The sequence below is a fragment of the Copadichromis virginalis genome, linkage group LG22 (assembly GCF_057382275.1).
Source record: "Copadichromis virginalis isolate Kocher_CV1m ecotype Utaka linkage group LG22, C_Virginalis_male_GT1.1, whole genome shotgun sequence".
Taxonomy (NCBI): domain Eukaryota; kingdom Metazoa; phylum Chordata; class Actinopteri; order Cichliformes; family Cichlidae; genus Copadichromis; species Copadichromis virginalis.
Genome location: NC_140638.1, coordinates 3,182,290 through 3,201,756, shown reverse-complemented (window position 1 = coordinate 3,201,756; position 19,467 = coordinate 3,182,290). Strand labels below are relative to the sequence as shown.

At 42.7% G+C, this 19,467-nt stretch overlaps 1 protein-coding gene and 1 pseudogene across 1 annotated transcript; one reads left to right on the top strand and one right to left on the bottom strand.

Moving 5' to 3' along the window:
* The first annotated feature begins 612 nt into the window (after positions 1-612).
* Positions 613-15,775, top strand: LOC146682411 (immunoglobulin kappa light chain-like). The gene is made up of 4 exons (XM_085446606.1): positions 613-787; positions 895-1,211; positions 13,881-13,932; positions 15,287-15,775. The coding sequence occupies exons 1-4, from the start codon at positions 736-738 to the stop codon at positions 15,610-15,612; spliced, it is 747 nt and encodes a 248-aa protein (XP_085302732.1). The 5' UTR covers positions 613-735; the 3' UTR covers positions 15,613-15,775.
* A 2,917-nt stretch (positions 15,776-18,692) lies between these two features.
* On the bottom strand, positions 18,693-19,183 carry LOC146682410 (Ig kappa chain V region 4135 pseudogene; annotated as a pseudogene).
* Between the last annotated feature and the right edge of the window lie 284 nt (positions 19,184-19,467).

Genomic DNA, 19,467 nt, shown 5'->3' with positions numbered 1-19,467 from the left:
AGGATACTGGGGCGTGCAGCTCGGATCTCAGCTGACCCTTCTCACCCTGGACACAGTCTGTTTGACCTGCTCCCCTCAGGCAGGAGACTCCGGTCCATTCGCACCAGAACCTCTCGCCATAAGAACAGTTTCTTCCCCTCTGCTGTCGGACACATGAACAATAAACGTATGACTGTTCCCACCACTAACACATGACCCTACGCTGTGTTCACTGCATCATTCCATGTTTGCACTGATCACCACCTGCACTCATGTATATATCTTTCTACGTAGCACTTTTAATTCTTATTCTTACTTTTATTTTTTTCATGTCTATTTAAGCGCAATTTATGACAGTATGTTTGCACTGAAGCACCGCAGCAATTTCCTGATGTTGTAAACCTGCTCAACATTTGGCAATAAACCCCTTTCTGATTCTGATTCTGATTCTGATCTGCTCAAATTTACACAGCTTTCACATCACTTCATTGTAGAGGTCGAGTTTTTCTTTATTTGTTACCTGTCTATGAATCTACAGTGTTCAGTTGAGTCACATTCCAAATATGCTGTGAAAAACTCTTTTTAAACGAGTCGTGCTGGAGTCAGTCAGATGATTTCCATAGAGAGGCACTTTGCATCAGCAGCACCATGCTCCAGTGCTCTGGGAGAGTTTATAGTCCTGAGAGTTGAACACTGGATGACTGACAGCTGTCCTTCATCACAACAGAAGCCACAGAAATCCTCCTCATCAAAAACATGACTTTGATCTGCGTCCTCATCTGGACTCTCCTCTGCTGCTGCTTCACAGGTAAAGTCCAGAGAATCAAACTCCTCTCCTCTATCAACATCTGTCCCTCTGAAATGAAGCCCACAAAACCATGAAGCTGCTTTATGTTTTTGTCTCTGTGTCCTCAGAGTCCAGAGGACAGATCACAGTGACTCAGCCTGGAGCAGTGAGCTCTGCTGTGGGAGGAACTGTGAGCATCAAGTGTAGGACCAGTCAGAATGTTTATGTTTCTGGCAGCGCTCACTGTTTAGCCTGGTACCAACAGAAAGCTGGAGAAACTCCCAAACATCTTATTTACTACACTAGCAGTCGACAATCAGGGATTCCAGCTCGTTTTACAGGCAGTGGATCAAACTCTGACTTCACTCTGACCATCAGTGGAGTCCAGGCTGAAGATGCAGCAGTTTATTACTGTCAGAGTTTTCATGTTATCAACAGTCAGTATGTGTTCACACAGTGAAAAACAGTCGTACAAAAACCTCCCTCAGTCAGACTGAACAGAAACTGAAGTGACTGCTGCAGCTGGAAGATACTGCAGAGACTGATACAGTTCACTGAGGACACACACACACACACACACACACACACACACACACACACACACACACAGTAGTACAGGTCCTCCATCTTTTTTTTACCCAAAAAGGGTTTAATTTGTGAGAGTAAACTTGTGCAGTGTAAATAGTCAAACAGTAAAATGTAAACCTTGCAGCAGTTAAGGAGTGAAAGGCCATTTTTGTTGAAACACTTGTTTCCTGGTTAAGAGCATTGCTTAGAAACTCGTCTTTGGTTTACTTTTCATTTTCTGTTTGGGAAGATTGGGGAACATAAGGACCTGTTTTCTTGTTTTGGCATTGCTCACATCCAAAACAAATAAACTCCTCTATACCAAAAACGAACCTTCTTAGCAACTCACATGATCTTGTTGTGCAAATAAAGTCATCCTGTTTTTATTAAGCTGTATATTTTCAAACTTGAACATTGTTAAAATGATTTGGTCGATGTTTCATCTTTCACTTTGTTATTCTCCTGGTCTTTCATTTGTTCAACTGTGATGCTAAAGTTCAAAAAACAAATCCCAGAATTGTTTTCAGTTAAGCTAAGCAGTGGCTTCATGTTCTAATTATCTTTAACATTACAGGGCTCTAGAATAACTTTTTGCCTTGGTTGCACTGGTGCGCCACTTTTTCAACCGCATCGCTTAACACCGCGGTTTTACATGTGCCCTTTTTTGGGGGGAAATTGCTGATTTGATTTGTAAATGATTAACTAACAATCTTGTTCTTGTGCTTAAAGTGCTTTGGCACTCTTTGGCCATAAGAATGCAGAGATGGCACCGGGTGTTATGGCACGCCGTCTTTCTCTCGGTTCTGCAATGTTTGCATATTGTGTTCTTAGTGGTGTCCCTGCTAGCTTGGAAAACCCACTCCCTGTTGGTGTATGAGCGACAGACGCTTTTTAACATCCGTGACTCACTGCTGATGCTCCACAGTGTTAGCGAGCGATCTGGAGGAATCCCGCCGCCGTGCCGGAGGAGCAGCTTCGCCGCGATCGCTGCTCTGCGCTTCCACAGGCCCCGCTGGTTTAGAAACTTATTCCCGTTAACGACAAGGAAGCAAGATGAACAGCAATTTTACTTGCTAGCAAGGGAGGCTGGTTGGAACCAGGCTCTTGGAGCTAAACGCTCCTCACCTGTCTGCTAGCCAGCATCAAGTAAACAGCCTTCCTTGCAGCTTTTTATTCTGAGAACACAAGCACTGTGTTTGTGTGTATGTGAGTGTGTATGTTTGTTTGGTGGTGCGTTTGTGTGACCTCCTGCTTATCAAAAGGGTCATAAAAGCAGGAAGCTTACTAACCAAGAAAACAGAACCCTCACATAGGATGTCCCTATAATGAAACACTACAGCCTCCCCCACCAACAAACAGGCTGGAGAGGTGGTCAGAGACAAAGGAATGTCTTTGACCATGCTGCTTGAACTAAGTCTTACACATTTAAGTAACACAATGACAACATTTAACAATTTGACTCCAACAGTCCCCCCTTTTTGTCAACTTTGTACATAAATTTCCACTTATGCACCCTTGTGTTTGACAGTTCAGTATAGGCTTCATTCACACACAGCTCCTCACATCATTCACTTCCTACTGCTGCAAAAGTTCACAGTTCATACATGTACGAAACGTGCTTAGCAATTATCCTACTTCTCATTCATCTCACACACAGGAAACTACATCCTGCAAGGAAACAAATGAATGTCAACAGTCAAAAACAAGAATCAACGTTCTCAAAAGAATATGCACTACAATCCAAATGTATGCAGACATAGGCATTCAAACACATCCGTTGGTTTTTGGTTTGTCCATGTGGCTTCCAGCTATCTTCAAAGCTGTAGCCTGGTCAACACTCCTCTTTATGACCCCTTTCAAACCCCCAAATCTTCTCACTGTAGACACCCTGTGGGGTGATCGAGTCACCTGGTGAATCATCTGCATTTACAACTCCTCTCCTTTCCTGTTGTCACTGCAGAAAAAGTTTTTTAAAGGAAATTGGATCAAGTTGTTTATGATCTTCTCCCCCATTTTTGAGTCATGTCCACCCATGGCTCAAAACTCCAACCAACTTATATAAGTGTACATGATGTAAATGTAAACAAAAGAAAGCCCCTTTGACTGTCTGGCTTTTTCTTCATAATGATAGCCATATTAGGACACATAAAGGCAATGGTTATATATCTATATATTTTAGCACAAATGACAATATAAAAAATATCAATCCTAACAATGTCCATGTGTCAAAGTAACTGAGAATAAAAAACAGAAAACATGAAGGAGATATTCCTGGCCTGGCTTTTTATAGCAGATAATCTTAAAACTATTTTGCAATTTTGCATAATTTTAAAAAGTTTACATTTCTTCAGTATTGAACAGCAGAAAATAGGCTCTCTTGTCCGAGGTCATTGACGTAAAAGAAAAAAAGAAAAAAACACAGAGGCTGACAGAGCTGCAAACAACGGTAGACTGGTGGGTAATAAGCGAAGGAATAATGCAGAAAACAGAGATTTGAGACGGGAAACTGTTCTTGAAGTACAGAGAGAGAGAGAGCTGTGCATGAAGTGTGATTTTTATCTTGGTGGAAACAAAACAGTAAAGTAAGAGGGAATTCATGACGATGTTTATCAGATGTGAATAGTTTGTTGCTTCTTTTGCTGCTGGTTCAGTCAATTTTGCTTGGAGAGAGACAAAACCTGCAGCTCAGAATCAGCACAAAAAAGACGTAAACAGTGCGGACCCGACGCATCAGAATCAGTGAGCTGTCGGCTTTCAGCCCGATGGCGTGTCCGTCTACGTGCCGTCGTGTGAGAAAGCAGAGAAAGCTGATTCTGATGCGTCGGGTCCCTCTGTGTGTTTACGCTGTGTGTCTTTGTGTGGAATCCGTTTACCTGCTCTCATTTACTGTTTGGTGGTTGATAAAATACTTTTGTGATCTTTAACCTGAGATTCCGGCGTTTCTGGGAAAATATATTTATGTTTAAAACTCGATTTAGGATTTAATGAATCAATGTCGCTTTATTCAAGCTACTCACCTCTCTCTATCTGCCTGTACTTTCAAACGTACAGACGGACTACATGAATATCTGAACTACGACCAATCAGAGAGGTCCCACCCCTGATTATCTCTGATTGGTTTAGACCATGATAGGAGCATAATGTGTGTCGGTTGTTGACCACAGGGAGAGTTTCAGAGTTGCAGAGTGTTTTTTTATTTATTTATTTTACTCGAGTAGTTTGTCGTACCGCTGCGACCTGAGATTATTTTTAATCGCACTTGCGACCAAATTGGTTGCACTCTACAGCCCTGCATTACATTTAATTTTTTCTAACTTAGCTTTGCTCCAGTGGTAATTAGAGTGAAAGGACTTGAAAATCAAAGTTTTACTCGTCTCTGTAAAACAAATTATTCATACCACCTTTACTTAACAGGAGCTTTACTGTGATAGTTTTAATACATTCTTCTATATTTAGTATGGTTTTAATATTTTCGTATTTTAAATTACGCAGGATATATGATAAAACAATAATTTACTTGCAAAGAGTTTTAATTTCTACACAAATACTTTCATTATGTGGAAAAAAAGTATTTGAGATGGAATTGTTTTATTTGATCTGAGAACAAAAAGAAATTGTTCATTGTTAATATATTTAGATCATATAAACAATATACAGGTACATTTAGCAAAGAAAGTAAGAGAGAAAAAAATACTACAGACGGGCATCTGAGGGTGAGGGGAGCGTGCCAAGCTCCAATCGACAGCACAGAGGGAGTTCAATGATGGCATCGTGATTCTGTGAGCAGCACAGAAACCAGAAGCTAGGGTGGTGATGGGGAATGACCGACGGCAATTTCCTATGAACATCACCTAATGCTGTGTCACTGTGCTAAGCATACTTTGACAATCTGAAGAGGGTCTTCCTTTGTGTCATTGTTGTTGTCATTTGCATCATGACCACTTCTACAAGACTGCTAAAGTGATTCAACAGGTGGGATCATAACAGCAGTAAAACAACTGGATCCAATACCCTTTCCGAGAAAGGTTTTCTGCAGAGATAAAAAGGACAATAGAGGAGTCATAAGTATTCCCCCCACAGGAAGAATGCCTGAAGTGAGGCGATGAGGGTTGATAGAGGCCATAAAAAGGGGCTCTATCATGTAATCATATATGCTTAGAGGTATCAATTGTATAATGATAGAGGTCTGATCCTTGGTAGTCTGCAAAGACTCTTCCAGAGTGTTCTGGCATGCACACACATCCTAAGGTCATGAGTGAGGTCGTACCTTCTTTAAATAGTATGGGAGGACACCTACTCTGTATCTGTTTAAGTATAAGAGCCTTTTGTTTAGGTGGACCGCTGGACTCCTGGCACCAGCTTACACACACACACACACACACACACACACACACACACAATTCCCAATAAAAGGCAGCAAGCGGAGGCCGTCGTTGGGGTCATTTTGTGGTAGACACCGACGAGGCCTCCATTGCAAATAAATCGATCGATCGCTGACTGTCTCGTTTTCTTCATGATGAATTAGTCTCTAAACCAGCGGGGCTTGTGGAAACACAGACCCAACAACACCCAGGTAGAAGACGAGTATTAATAACTGACTGCACACTTATTTCCACACTGTCATCCTCGAGTAGGTGAGAGGGAACGAAGTCTTGCCCCAAAGACATTTTGTAGGTTTGCTGGCTCCTTAGAGTACGAGCACCTGGATGACTGAGAACCTTCACAGATCTATTTTCAAGCTGAGCTCAAAGGTCATAGCCAAGCTTTTTTCAATACACTGCTCAGCTTTCTTTATCATAATCGTACACATCATGGTTTTGGGAGCTTCATTTCAGAGAAATAATTTTTGCAAGATGAGAGATTGTTTCCCGAGACTTTCTCCAACTTTTCCTTGCTGTGCAAAAAATGATGGTATTTGTTTAAGAGATCTACAGTGTGTGTGTGTGTGTGTGTGTGTGTGTCCTCAGTGAACTGTATCAGTCTCTGCAGTATCTTCCAGCTGCAGCAGTCACTTCAGTTTCTGTTCAGTCTGACTGAGGGAGGTTTTTGTACGACTGTTTTTCACTGTGTGCTCACCCACAGACTGTTAGGATAGTGCCAACACATACAGTAATAAACTGCTGCATCTTCAGCCTGGACTCCACTGATGGTCAGAGTGAAGTCAGAGTTTGATCCACTGCCTGTAAAACGAGCTGGAATCCCTGATACTCGAGTGGTAGCAACATAAATGAGCAGTTTAGGAACTCCTCCATCTTTCTGTTGGTACCAGGCTAAATGGTTGTTGCCATAAACATCCTGACTGGTCCTACACTTGATGCTCACAGTTGCTCCCACAGCAGAGCTCACTGCTCCAGGCTGAGTCACTGTATATTGTCCTCTGGACTCTGAGGACACAGAGACAAAAACATAAAGCAGCTTCATGGTTTTGTGGGCTTCATTTCAGAGGGACAGATGTTGATAGAGGAGAGGAGTTTGATTCTCTGGACTTTACCTGTGAAGCAGCAGCAGAGGAGAGTCCAGATGAGGACGCAGATCAAAGTCATGTTTTTGATGAGGAGGATTTCTGTGGCTTCTGTTGTGATGAAGGACAGCTGTCAGTCATCCAGTGTTCAACTCTCAGGACTATAAACTCTCCCAGAGCACTGGAGCATGGTGCTGCTGATGCAAAGTGCCTCTCTATGGAAATCATCTGACTGACAGAAACATGCAAGTTAGAATAGAAAGCCTTTTTTTGTCACTATAAAGTTGTACAAAGAGATACAGAGAAAATGAGACAAAGACACAAATTTGCAGGGGGAGAAGTGCCAGAAACACATTATATTAGATTAATATTTCAAACATGACAAAATGCTAATCTTACAGCAGCTGCTGTGTGTGTTGCATCATATTGCTGTAACTGTTTATATGCTTTATATATTCTGAGCTAAGTTGATCTATAGTGTTACATCATATTCTATAAGGATGTTATGTGTTTGTAGACTTTCTGCCCAGTTTGACCCATTTAGCAGACGTCAGCCTGTTTAAGGCTCTGATATCTATTCTGTATGACTTACAGCAGTTATGACATGGTCTGATTTTCTCACCCAATAAAGGAATATTTCATATATCAGTCTACTCTTCATTTTATCAGACACAGTTATCACAGCTCGTACATTTTCCTTTTCACACATGTATGTAAGCATTGAGCCAAATGTAATAATGCCAACATATTAAACGAACAATATTTGTCTCTTATGTATAATACATCTGTATATACACTTTTGAGTGAAGATTTAAGGTGATAGAAAATATAAACTGCAACTTGAATCTTTCAAGTTCAAGCTCACTGCTGTAATATATGTATATATATACACACACACACACACATATATATATATATATATATTTCCAGTCCTCAGATACTCAACTAATCAAAGTGATGTCATGACAAAAATGAATGACCAACAAGACATTTTTTCTCCTTCATTTCTGTCACACAAAGCTGTATGAAATGTTTCTCGCGGTTAGCATCATGGTTGCTAGGCAACCTGAACAGCGCGACGCAGGCTAGACCGTCCCATTTCACAAGCCTCTCACTTCCGCACTTCTCGTACTCATAGTACGCACCGTACGCAGTACACGTAGTGCGCGTACTTCAAGCGTGCAGACCCTGAATTGGGACACAGCCACGGGCTTTACACAGAGACCTGACTGAACTGGAACAGAGGGAGCATGGGAACCAAACCTAGGAACTAGAAATCATAGCAAAAGACATAACCAGAATAACCTAAAGCATAAGATAATAATAATTAACACAAAACACTGGGTCACATGACCCAGGACCATGACACTTATAGCACTAGAATTAAATAATAAGGGAAGGATTCTGGATCAGCATCATGATGAAAACTTGTGGCCGTAGTATATACAGAATTCTGGAGAAGGTATAAAATGTCACCGTATGTGTGTGTGTGTGTTTTATGTGTATGGATTTTTTTAATTATTACTCATCATATATTACTGTCTATTAAAGTCCTGTAGTAATTTGTCCATCAGCCTTTGGAAGGTGGCCGGTGCCCCATGTAGGCCAAATGGCATCACCGTGAACTGGAACAGGCCGGCAGGTGTCCTGAAGGCGGTGTGCGGTCGAGAAGACTCCTCCAGTGGCACTTGCCAGTAACCTTTGCAAAGATCCAAGGTGGTGATGTACCTGGCCGCTCCGATCTTCTCCAGCAAATCCTCGGTTCGAGGCATGGGGTAGGCATCAAACTCTGAAATGGAATTAAGCTTCCGGAAATCAATGCAGATGCGTAGGGAGCCATCTTTGAAGATGATGACCACCGGGCTACACCACTCTGAGCAGGACGGCTCTATCACCCCAAGCTCCAGCATCTTCTCCACCTCCTGTCGCAGTTTATCCACTAGGTGTTGTGGAACCCGGTATGGACGTTGGCGGATGGGATGTCCATCCTTTAGGCGTATCACATGTTCGACAAGGGTGGTCCTGCCGGGGTTAACTGAACACAGAGATGAAGTCTCCCAAAGGACTTGGAATAGCTCAGCAGCCTGCTGTGGGGTAAGATGAGTCAGCACCGGAGACATCGTATCGGCTCCCTGCTCGGGTTCTGTCTTCCCTTCTCTTGGCATTTCTCTTGCCATCAGAGCTTTCGCAGGGGCCTGGTGGGAACGCTCTTCCCATTCTTTCAGGAGATTCACATGGTAAGTCTGCTTCGGTTTCCTCTTTTCAGGATGATGAATCTCATAGGTCACTGGCCCCATTCTGCGAAGAACTGTGTATGGCCCTTGCCATTTCGCCAGAAGTTTACTGTTGGCTGACGGGAGAAGTAACAACACCTTTTGAAAAGGTTGAAATTCACGTTGCCGGGCCTGTTGGTCATACCAGGTCTTCTGGCTTCGTTGAGCGTCTCGCAGGTTGACCTCGGCCTCTTCATGGTATCTCCCCAACCGATCTCTCATTTCCAGCACAAATTGCACCACTCCTTTATCATTTGGAGCAGAAGCAGGAGACTCCCAACCCTTCCGGAGGAGATCCAATGGCCCCTGCACATCCCAACCATAGAGTAGCTCGAATGGTGAGAAACCAGTGGAAGCCTGGGGAACTTCTCTGTACACAAACAGCAGGAAGGGTAGCCACTGGTCCCAGTCTTTCCCAGTGTCTGACACAAACTTCTGCAGCATCCTCTTCAGAGTTTGGTTGAACCTCTCCACTAACCCATCTGTCTGTGTATGGTAGGGTGACGTCCTGATGGCAGAGATGCCTAGCTGGTTGTGGAAGAGCTGCATCAACCTAGAGGTAAAGTTAGTCCCTTGGTCGGTCAAAATCTCATCTGGTATCCCCACCCGGGAGAACAGCTGTACCAGTGCACGCAGAACATTGGGTGCCATGAGCGCACACAGGGGGAACGCTTCTGGGAAATGAGTCGCATAATCACACACCACCAAAATGTACTGATGACCCCGACTACTTTTTACCAGAGGACCCACAATGTCCATAGCTATCCTACGGAAGGGGGTGGAGATGACCGGAAGTGGCTGTGGCAGGGCCCTGTCTGACTTGCGAGCTGGACAAGTTTTCTGGCAGGTAGGGCATGTACGGCAATATTTTTGTATGTCTGTGTACATTGATGGCCAAAAGAAACGTGAGCTAACTCACATATAGGTTTTTTGGCGACGCAGATGACCTGCCCAGGGGAGGGTATGTGCTAATTGCATAATGAGGGGTCTACAACTAGAAGGTATCACAAGCCGTTGGTGGTCACCGTCAACTGCATACAACACATTTTTGTCAACAATGAACTTCTCTTTCCCTCCCCATTTCCCAGTTCCCCCTTCAGTCACATTAGCAAAGAAAACTTTCAACGTTTCATCCTCCCTTTGCAACAAAGTGATATTTTCTGGTACATCCCATTTCATGCTCTTAGTGTCCGGCCCCTTTGACCATAGCTGCTTCTCAATGCGGCGTTGGCGGCGGGATTTTCTTGGCCCATTAGTGCCACCCTCGCACAGACTACTGTCAAAGTCTGGCAAGGGTTGGCATCCAGCCTTCATTTGGGCTCTAGTGACCACTGGGCCAGACACGTTTAATTTAGCATTCCCCTTATCCCCCACATCAGTCTCTGTCCACTGTTCTTCTTTTTCTTGCAGCAAGTCCATGAGTACAGGCAAGTCCATCCCCAGAATAACCTCTACAGGCAAGTTCTGTACCACCCCAACTGACAACAGGTATGGCTGTTCATTAATAGTCACTGTTACCTCCACTTTTGGGTATGGATGTTTATCGCCATGCACACATAAAACTTCTTCCTGTCTGCTATAGTCCACACTGTTCACTGGTACCAAACTATGCTTAATTAAAGACATAAAACTACCAGTGTCCAGCAAAGCAGTAGCCTGCAGACCATTGACCTTTACTTTTTTATAGCGTTGCACATCCACTGGCTGGACCCTTGTGGGCTCCATCTCCAGCCGGGGTGCATAGCAGGCACCAGTGACTTTAGCCTTCCGGATAGGGCATACCGAGGCTTTATGACCTGGCTGCTGGCAATAATAACAAAGAAAGTCCTTACCCGCTCCTCGTAAGTTTGATGCCTTGGGGTTTTCTGGTGGCTCTGGGTTGCTCTCCCTTTTCAGAAGACCCGATGATGGGAGTGGTGGTCGCTGTGGCATCCCAGATGAGCGTGCAGGTGGTGCTCCTTTACGCACATTGAAGTACTGTGACACCAGCTTAGCAGCGGTCAGTCCATCTGCTGGCTCATGCTCCCTCACCCAGGTCCTCACCTCCCCTGGAAGTACCCGGATTAACTGCTCCAAGATGATAGCTTCTCCCATCTCTTCTTTAGTATGCTGCTCTGGTCGGATCCAGCGCCGATAGAGGCCCTTCAGGCGATAATAGGTCTCAGTGGGGCTCTCACCAGGTGGAACTGTATTGGACCGGAAACTCTGCCGATACGTCTCAGGGGAAATGTCAAATTTGGTTAGCAACGCCGCTTTTAAATCTTCATAACGATGGGCTCTTTCTTCATCCATTGCAGTGTAGGCCTCCAACGCCTTCCCCAATAGCAGTGGAACCAGACGACAGGCCCATTCACTCTCTGGCCATCTACAGGTTTTGGCAACTCGCTCAAAACGCAACAAATAGTTCTCAATGTCTTCCCCCATCTGATAGGGTGGAATTTTTGGCCCAACAGATCGCATCCACTCTGAGACTGACTGGTCGAGGCTGTTGGTCACTGCTTGTGACTGACGAGAGGGAACCTCCTCTGGGGGATCCCGGTATCCTCTTTGACGTGCAGGTGTAGGCAGACCCATTCTGGGGCTGCTTGCTGTTGCGGTGCTTGGCGTGGCCGTTGCTGCTGTGGTGCTTGCTCCGGCTGGTGCTTGGGCTGGACTTTGTTGACCAGCAAAATCTGAATGCAGCTGAGCGTTGGGAGGGGAAACAGTCCTCAGCCCCCTGAGTTCTGCCAAAAAAACCTCCTCTCTCCTTTGCTGTCCCGCCAGGAAGTCCCTCATCATCGCAATCAGCTCTCCATTTGGGTCACGTGCTGAGGTCGAAGCTGTAGGCAATTCTGGACCAATCCTGCCGGAAACCTCCTCCTCCTCCTCTGCTGAAGAAGACGACACCGGCACTGTGTCCCATGCCAGCTCCTCTGCTGTCTTCTCCACTGGAAGCTCATGCTGCTGGGACCGCAGCCCTGTGCGCTTAACTGGGAGGCGCGTTTTCCTCTTCCGACTAGCAATCCCACTTCTGACACCATATGTCGCGGGGTCCTCTCCTAAACTTCTCCCGAACAAATGCAGGCGTAGTCAGGAAGCATTCAGTGTGGATAATTTATTCTGCCGGCCTCCCAGGTGCACAAAAGATTATTTACAAAGCAAATAGGAAACTAACTTAAGTCAACACAAAACAAACATCTATATACAAAACACAGTCTGCATGTTACCCTCTCTGTAACATCTCACTGAAAGAACCCAGGTAGGCCCTGACAGCCTTCTTTTATACCCCATGGCCCCTCCCACTAGGCATAATAGTCATCTCTTTATTATTTCTTTTACCAAACAATCTTTCCCCCTCAGCTTATTTCCAGCTGTATTCCTACAATACATAAATGTATATACAGACATTTATGGCCACTTCCAGGCAGCCTACAGTGTTTCACAACAACAAAAAAGCAAACAAAAAAAATAATGCAGTTCGCGTGACCTTTCAAGCGCGCGCAAACCCACTATTTGAACCCGAGAACACCATACCATCGGCTTGCATAACCCCCGTACAATCGGCGATCACAGCGAGTCTCCGCGACCGGCTTTATTAAAGGTAAGTGGGAAAATATGTTGGCCACCTTCTGCGCTGCTCAAAATATACCTCTCACCCCTTTTTGTTTATCTGCCCGGTCGACAAAAAGACGCGCAGTAATTGTAGAAACTAATGGTGGTGGTGCATGTATGCACCCAGATCAGCTGTCTGCGGCCCGGGACGGTGTAACTCCGTCACAACAGGGAACAATAACGCCTGTACCAGTTGTTGTATAGCAGAGGTGCTCAAGCATAAAAACAATAATAAACACAATGCTTTGGTTCTATAACATTTTTCTATCATTACTTTATTTTGGATTAGGTGCATGAGCTTTTAAGTATGGATAATTAAATAATAGATTAATGAAACACCAGAGTGTGCCCTGTTCTGAGATGTACAGCAAGTGGAGAGTGACAGATGAGATGAGGAGATGGAAGAGTGACTCACAGGCAGAGCCGAGTTCATTTCCCACAGTTTTGTTGTTTAATGCTTCTGAGCGCTGTCACCAATCTTTGCATTTTATGATCATCTCATAACACTTCTTTAATCAGCTACCATCTCTGCTGTGGACTTTTTACTGTCTACAGTCTCAAAGCAACACAGACCTCCATCACTATCTGCAGCAGGAGCAGCAGCAACCCCTCAACAGCAACAGTGTTGTTGTTATTCAGCCTGGTTCCATGTGCCCCTTTTGAACTTTGAGCACCGTCCCTTCCAGCATCTCTGCACGGCCCTGCTCAGAATCATCATCTGTTTTAGGTTGACATTTTATATGTTTTGTAGAATAACAGGACAAACTGTGAGACTGGAAAGACCTGAGTTTCATGCTCTGTTTTGTGACGTAGTGTGTAATGCTCAGCAGTATTATCATTTTAACTGGTTCTGTGCGCGATCTGAAGACACTAAGTGTTTGTGAGAGAACATAAAACTGTTTTGATGCATTTGTGAGGATTTACCTGATGAGTTTTAAGTTTTGTGATTGTAGCTTGAAAATTAATTTTAATGTTTAGAGTTATGAGAAAGAAGGTGGAAGCATTAAAGTGATGTATCTTAACAGTTGTAAAATGTAAATGACCAAATTGGATTATTGGAATATAGTTTTATTGTGTTTCGTTGTTTTTTATGTAAAAATTATAATATTAATATGTTATGAAATTATGATTTAAAGAATTCATATTGTTGAGTTTGTTTGTCTCAGAGTCAGAGAGCCGTGTCTCTCTACAGTCAGAGGTTTTTGTACGGCGCCTCAATGAGTTTGTATCACTGTGGTGGACTTTTGGTGGAGGAACCAGACTGGATGTTGGAAGTAAGTCAGCCTTAGAGCTTTTTTTTTTTAAATGTAATTTTCTTTTCTTTAATTTCATTTAATATGAAAGGCTAGGAAACTTTTTATGTAACTGATTAATTATTTTATTCATAAATTTTGTCCTAAGAAACAAAGTCAGCTTTGGAAATGAATATTCAGACACTCAGGACAATTTCCAATGAAAATCTGGGATGTTTCATATTATTCATTATTATTTCTAGTTCTGATGGTAAAGTTGTATTTTGAGGGCTTGTAGGTTTAGTTCAGTCACACAGAGAGCCATGTCTCTCTACAGTCAGAGGTTTTTGTACGGCGCCTCAATGAGTTTGTATCACTGTGGTGGACTTTTGGTGGTGGAACCAGACTGCAAGTTGGAAGTAAGTCAAACTTAAACCTCATTTACTTTAGCAAATTTCTTTCTTTTGATTATCTTAACTTTTCTGTTCAATGCGCCTAAAAAAACCTCAGGAAAATAGTTTTTAGATAAATCTTCATGAAGAAACAAAGTTAGCTTCAGAATAAATGTTAAAATGAATATTAAACACAATATAAAACATCAGAGTGGACTTGAGGATATTTTACATATACATACATCTGGTTAAGTCTCGAGAGCTTTTAGTTTTAATCCAGTCTGACAGAGTCAGAGAGCCGTGTCTCTCTACAGTCAGAGGTTTTTGTACGGCGCCTCAATGAGTTTGTATCACTGTGGTGGACTTTTGGTGGAGGAACCAGACTGCAAGTTGGAAGTAAGTCAGACTTAGAGCTTTTTTTTTAAATGTAATTTTCTTTTCTTTTCTTTAATTTCATTTAATATGAAAGGTTAGGAAACTTTTTGTGTAACTGATTACATATTTTATTCATAAATTTTGTCCTAAGAAACAAAGTCAGCCTTGGAAATGATTATTCAGACACTCAGGACAATTTCCAATGAAAAAAGTTAAACTGCACAGAGTGAAGATAAAGATCTCTGGTGTTCTTATTGTATCATATCATTTACAACAATGTAAGCAATAAAAAAAACACATGAGGTAAGTAGTGGTATTGAGTTTCTTATCCAGAACAAGCTGTTTATTACGAAGAACTGATGATGTTGAAGCTTAACATCTTTTAAAATTGTTGACACATCTTTGTTTTGTTTTTTTGTTTTTTTATTTCCAGTGTAGTTTGAACATATTTCAGCTCAAACTGTGTGATGATTCTCTCTGTGCTGATATGCATGAGAGGTTTCTTAAAGGGAAGTGAAACAATGTGTGAGTGAATGACTGGTGGAGCAGAAAAAACACCTGACAGAAACTTCTTAACGGAGAAATTCAAATTGTGGTTCCTGTCCTCTAAGCTGATTGGTGTTTCCTAGGTGATACCCGCCCCGCCCTGAAGGTGCTGGGTCCCTCCAGTGAGGAGCTGAAACAGGGGAAGGCTACAGTCATGTGTGTGGCCAACAAGGGCTTCCCCTCAGACTGGAGTCTGTCCTGGAAGGTGGATGGCAGTGGCAGCATCAGCTGGGAGGAGAGCAGGAGCCCCGTGGTGCAGGAGAACGACGGCCTCTACAGCTGGAGCAGCACCCTGAGGCTCCCTGCAGACCACTGGATGAAGGTGGGCTCTGTGACCTGTGAGGCCACCCAGGGCTCCCACACTCTGGTCTCAGAGCCACTGATGAGAGACCAGTGTCCCCAGTCCTGACCTGACTAACTGTGACTTTCATGCTGGTCTTACTTTCAGTCTGCACTCTGTAGCTTTAAAAAATAAAAATACAATTTCTTCTCTCATTTTTCATTGCTTTGTTTAAAGTTTAAAGTTTGTTTAAAGTTTTAAAGAATAAAAAAAAATCTATATTAAATAAGAATTGACTGTTTGTCTTACTTTTGTGGTGATGTCAATATTAAACTCTAAATAATGATTTCCAGGGTTCTAATTGGAAGCCAGTGTGCTATCTGTAGTCTATATGAGTCAGTAGAATTAAGTCACTTTCAATACATGAAGTAAAGCAAAGTTTATGTTAAAGAGTAAGTGCGAAGGGGAATTGAGAGACACTGCCATTACTAAGCAGGATATTAAAGACATTACATTTATGCAAATTCATTGCATGCTGTGTAATGAAATGTTTCAGCATGTTGCAGTTTGTTGTATAAAACACTGAGCAGGTGGAGCAGAAAAGCGCTGTATAAGAATGAGTCTATTCTCGTGATCAGTGTTGGGGTAGGTATTTTAGAAGTAATTTAATATACAGAGTTTTTTTGTTAAAAGTATTCAGTACGTTATTTTGGTGTTTTTTTTTCTGTAAAATCACCTGAAACACAACATGTCATAACTGTCATTTAACAATATGAACTTGAAGGCTACAGTCTCTCACACCAACATAAATCCCTATCCTAATGACGACACACATATTTTCTTTGTCTTGGCATTTAGGTATATGAATACCTGTCAAGGGTCCTTGACATACAGGTCTCCGACTCGGAGGACAAAAATTTATGTCCTGTGTCTTAGGAGGGCAGGATTGCTTTGCTTTTTCTTTATACGATGCTTCGCAGTATTAGTTTTGCCTAACAACCTGTTTTTGACTCCTAAATTGATCGTGGCTCAAGAGTTGGGAGTTTGCCTTGTAATCGGAAGGTTGCCGGTTCGAGCCCCGGCTTGGACAGTCTCGGTCGTTGTGTCCTTGGGCAAGACACTTCACCCGTTGCCTACTGGTGGTGGTCAGAGGGCCCGGTGGCGCCAGTGTCCGGCAGCCTCGCCTCTGTCAGTGCGCCCCAGGGTGGCTGTGGCTACAATGTAGCTTGCTATCGCCAGTGTGTGAATGTGTGTGTGAATGGGTGGATGACTGGATATGTAAAGCACTTTGGGGTCCTTAGGGACTAGTAAAGCGCTATATAAATACAGGCCATTTACCATTTACCATTAATGCAACCGCTCTACATAACAGTCAGTGTAACTGATTATAAATCTTTTATTCATGAACCTACACATTACGCTTTATTTACTAGTTGTATGTATTTTAACAGAGCAAGAGGTGGACCACACGTTTGAAGAGCTGCTGGTCTTTATAACTGGGGCTGACTTACTTCCACCACTGGGGTCCTGCAACATAGACTTTTATGATCAGGAGTTGCATACGAGGATCAATTTAAAGATCTTATGAACACTGCATTAAAAGGATTCCTGGGATTTGGAAAGCTGTAGCTGCATTTACATGAACTGATGCTGGAAAGCTGTGGTTAAAACCTGTGGCCTTTTGGGATGAAGTTGTGTTATTCTAAGTGTTCTGAAATGGGATTGCTCCTGGGCTTCTTCAAAATTGTACATTTTAAAAGTGTTTAGTATAAAGGTTTTTTGTTCTTACAAATGTGACTGTATATAGTTGTATTCATAGTCCCGTTGAGACAGGTGGGGTATGCATGCAACAAGCCATGCACCAAAAAGTGATGCTCAGAAAATGCTTCAAGTATTGGAAGGAAAATAACAATTCATCTACAAATGTTCTTTTGAAAGGTTGTTGTGCAGTCATGTTTAAGTATTCGGTTATAATATACTGCATAGTTTCTTGTTGCTGCGTTGTGTTTGTGTTGTTGTTTTAAATGTGCAATAGCTGCCTAACAAACTTTGAACTGAAAGACGCTGACTTTTGTAAAATAAAAGTATTGTAATGTCAGTTCTCATGGTGTCTCTTTACCAATTAAAGTTGAGGCTCACCTGTTACTGTCAAATACTGGTGTTGGGATCCACTGACGAGGACTGTTCAGTACACAGGTATGTGCTTAAGTCGAGGTAAACAGTTCAATAAATTTACCTTCATCTCTTCTCAAACTGAGAGCTCAAGATTCCAGCTCAACTCAATTTGTTCAACTGCTTTCAGGAACAAAGCAGTTTTAACTCCTAAGTTTAAAGTCAGAGTTGGTTAACTCTGAGATTGGCAGCTGACCTTTGACTATAACCTGTTTAAATATTAATAACTCAATTTGAGGAATGTGAACATGTGTCAGTGCTATTATTAGAACACATACTAATATACACAGAGGGTAACGAGGGAATACACCACAGAAGGCAGACACAGCTGAACCTCATCAGACATGACGAATACACTCACACAGAACGCAGAATCCAAATAAAACAGGGAACCAGAGAATAGCTCTGCGACACGGGTTGACAGAACATAAGGAACAGAGGGACGAAGAAATGCGACTGGAAAACAGAAAATAAATGAAACGAATCATATTAATAATCAAAAAACATGAATAGGAAGTCAACAGGTCTTTGTACCGTGGCAGTGTTGAAGAGCAAAAAAGAGAAAATCTAAAAACCTGAGAAAGAAAAGATGGAAATTTGATCATTTGACTGATTTGGACTTAAAGTTTCTATTTGAAGTATTTGCTAAATTGTGCAGATAATTATGACTCACTGACTTTTGCTGACTTCATTTAGTGTTAGATTTTTTTTCTTACAGAAATATGATTTTTGATAATGATCGATATTTAGAAATTGAGATTTATTTGAGCTGGTATGAAGCAGAAGTCAAAGGTCATAAATGATTTGTTAAAAATAAATGATATATTTCCAACTTTCTTTTCCTTTAGCAACAATGACATTTTCACTCTGTGTGTGTGTGTGTGTGTGTGTGTGTGTGTGTGTGTGTGTGCGTGTGTGTGTGTGTGTGTGTGTGTGTCCTCAGTGAACTGTATCAGTCTCTGCAGTATCTTCCAGCTGCAGCAGTCACTTCAGTTTCTGTTCAGTCTGACTGAGGGAGGTTTTTGTACGACTGTTTTTCACTGTGTGAACACAAGCTGGCTGTTAATGTTATGGAGACTCTGACAGTAATAAACTGCTGCATCTTCAGCCTGGACTCCACTGATGGTCAGAGTGAAGTCAGAGTTTGATCCACTGCCTGTGAAACGAGCTGGAATCCCTGATTGTCGAGTGCTAGCAGAGTGAATGAGACGTTTGGGAACTCCTCCATCTTTCTGTTGGTACCAGGCTAAACGGTGATAGTTGCTATAAACATAAACATTCTGACTGGTCCTACACTTGATGCTCACAGATCCTCCCACAGCAGAGCTCACTGCTCCAGGCTGAGTCACTGTGATCTGTCCTCTGGACTCTGAGGACACAGAGACAAAAACATAAAGCAGCTTCATGGTTTTGTGGGCTTCATTTCAGAGGGACAGATGTTGATAGAGGAGAGGAGTTTGATTCTCTGGACTTTACCTGTGAAGCAGCAGCAGAGGAGAGCCCAGATGAGGACGCAGATCAAAGTCATGTTTTTGATGAGGAGGATTTCTGTGGCTTCTGTTGTGATGAAGGACAGCTGTCAGTCATCCAGTGTTCAACTCTCAGGACTATAAACTCTCCCAGAGCACTGGAGCATGGTGCTGCTGATGCAAAGTGCCTCTCTATGGAAATGATCTGACTGACTCCAGCAGGATTACATCACAAGCAGTCATCACAATGTGAATTCACAGGTGTCATTTCGATCAGTCAACATGGTTTGAGAGTCATTTGTAAAATCATCTAAATGATATGATTCATATTTATTCAGAAAAG

Bases quoted from the DNA above. Each gene is read 5' to 3' on its own strand.
- LOC146682411 (XM_085446606.1), top strand. From the start codon at position 736: ATGACTTTGATCTGCGTCCTCATCTGGACTCTCCTCTGCTGCTGCTTC. The intron at 1,212-13,880 runs GTGTTCACACAG...CGCCTCAATGAG, and splicing joins ATGTTATCAACAGTCAGTAT to TTTGTATCACTGTGGTGGAC. The intron at 13,933-15,286 runs GTAAGTCAGCCT...GGTGTTTCCTAG, and splicing joins AACCAGACTGGATGTTGGAA to GTGATACCCGCCCCGCCCTG.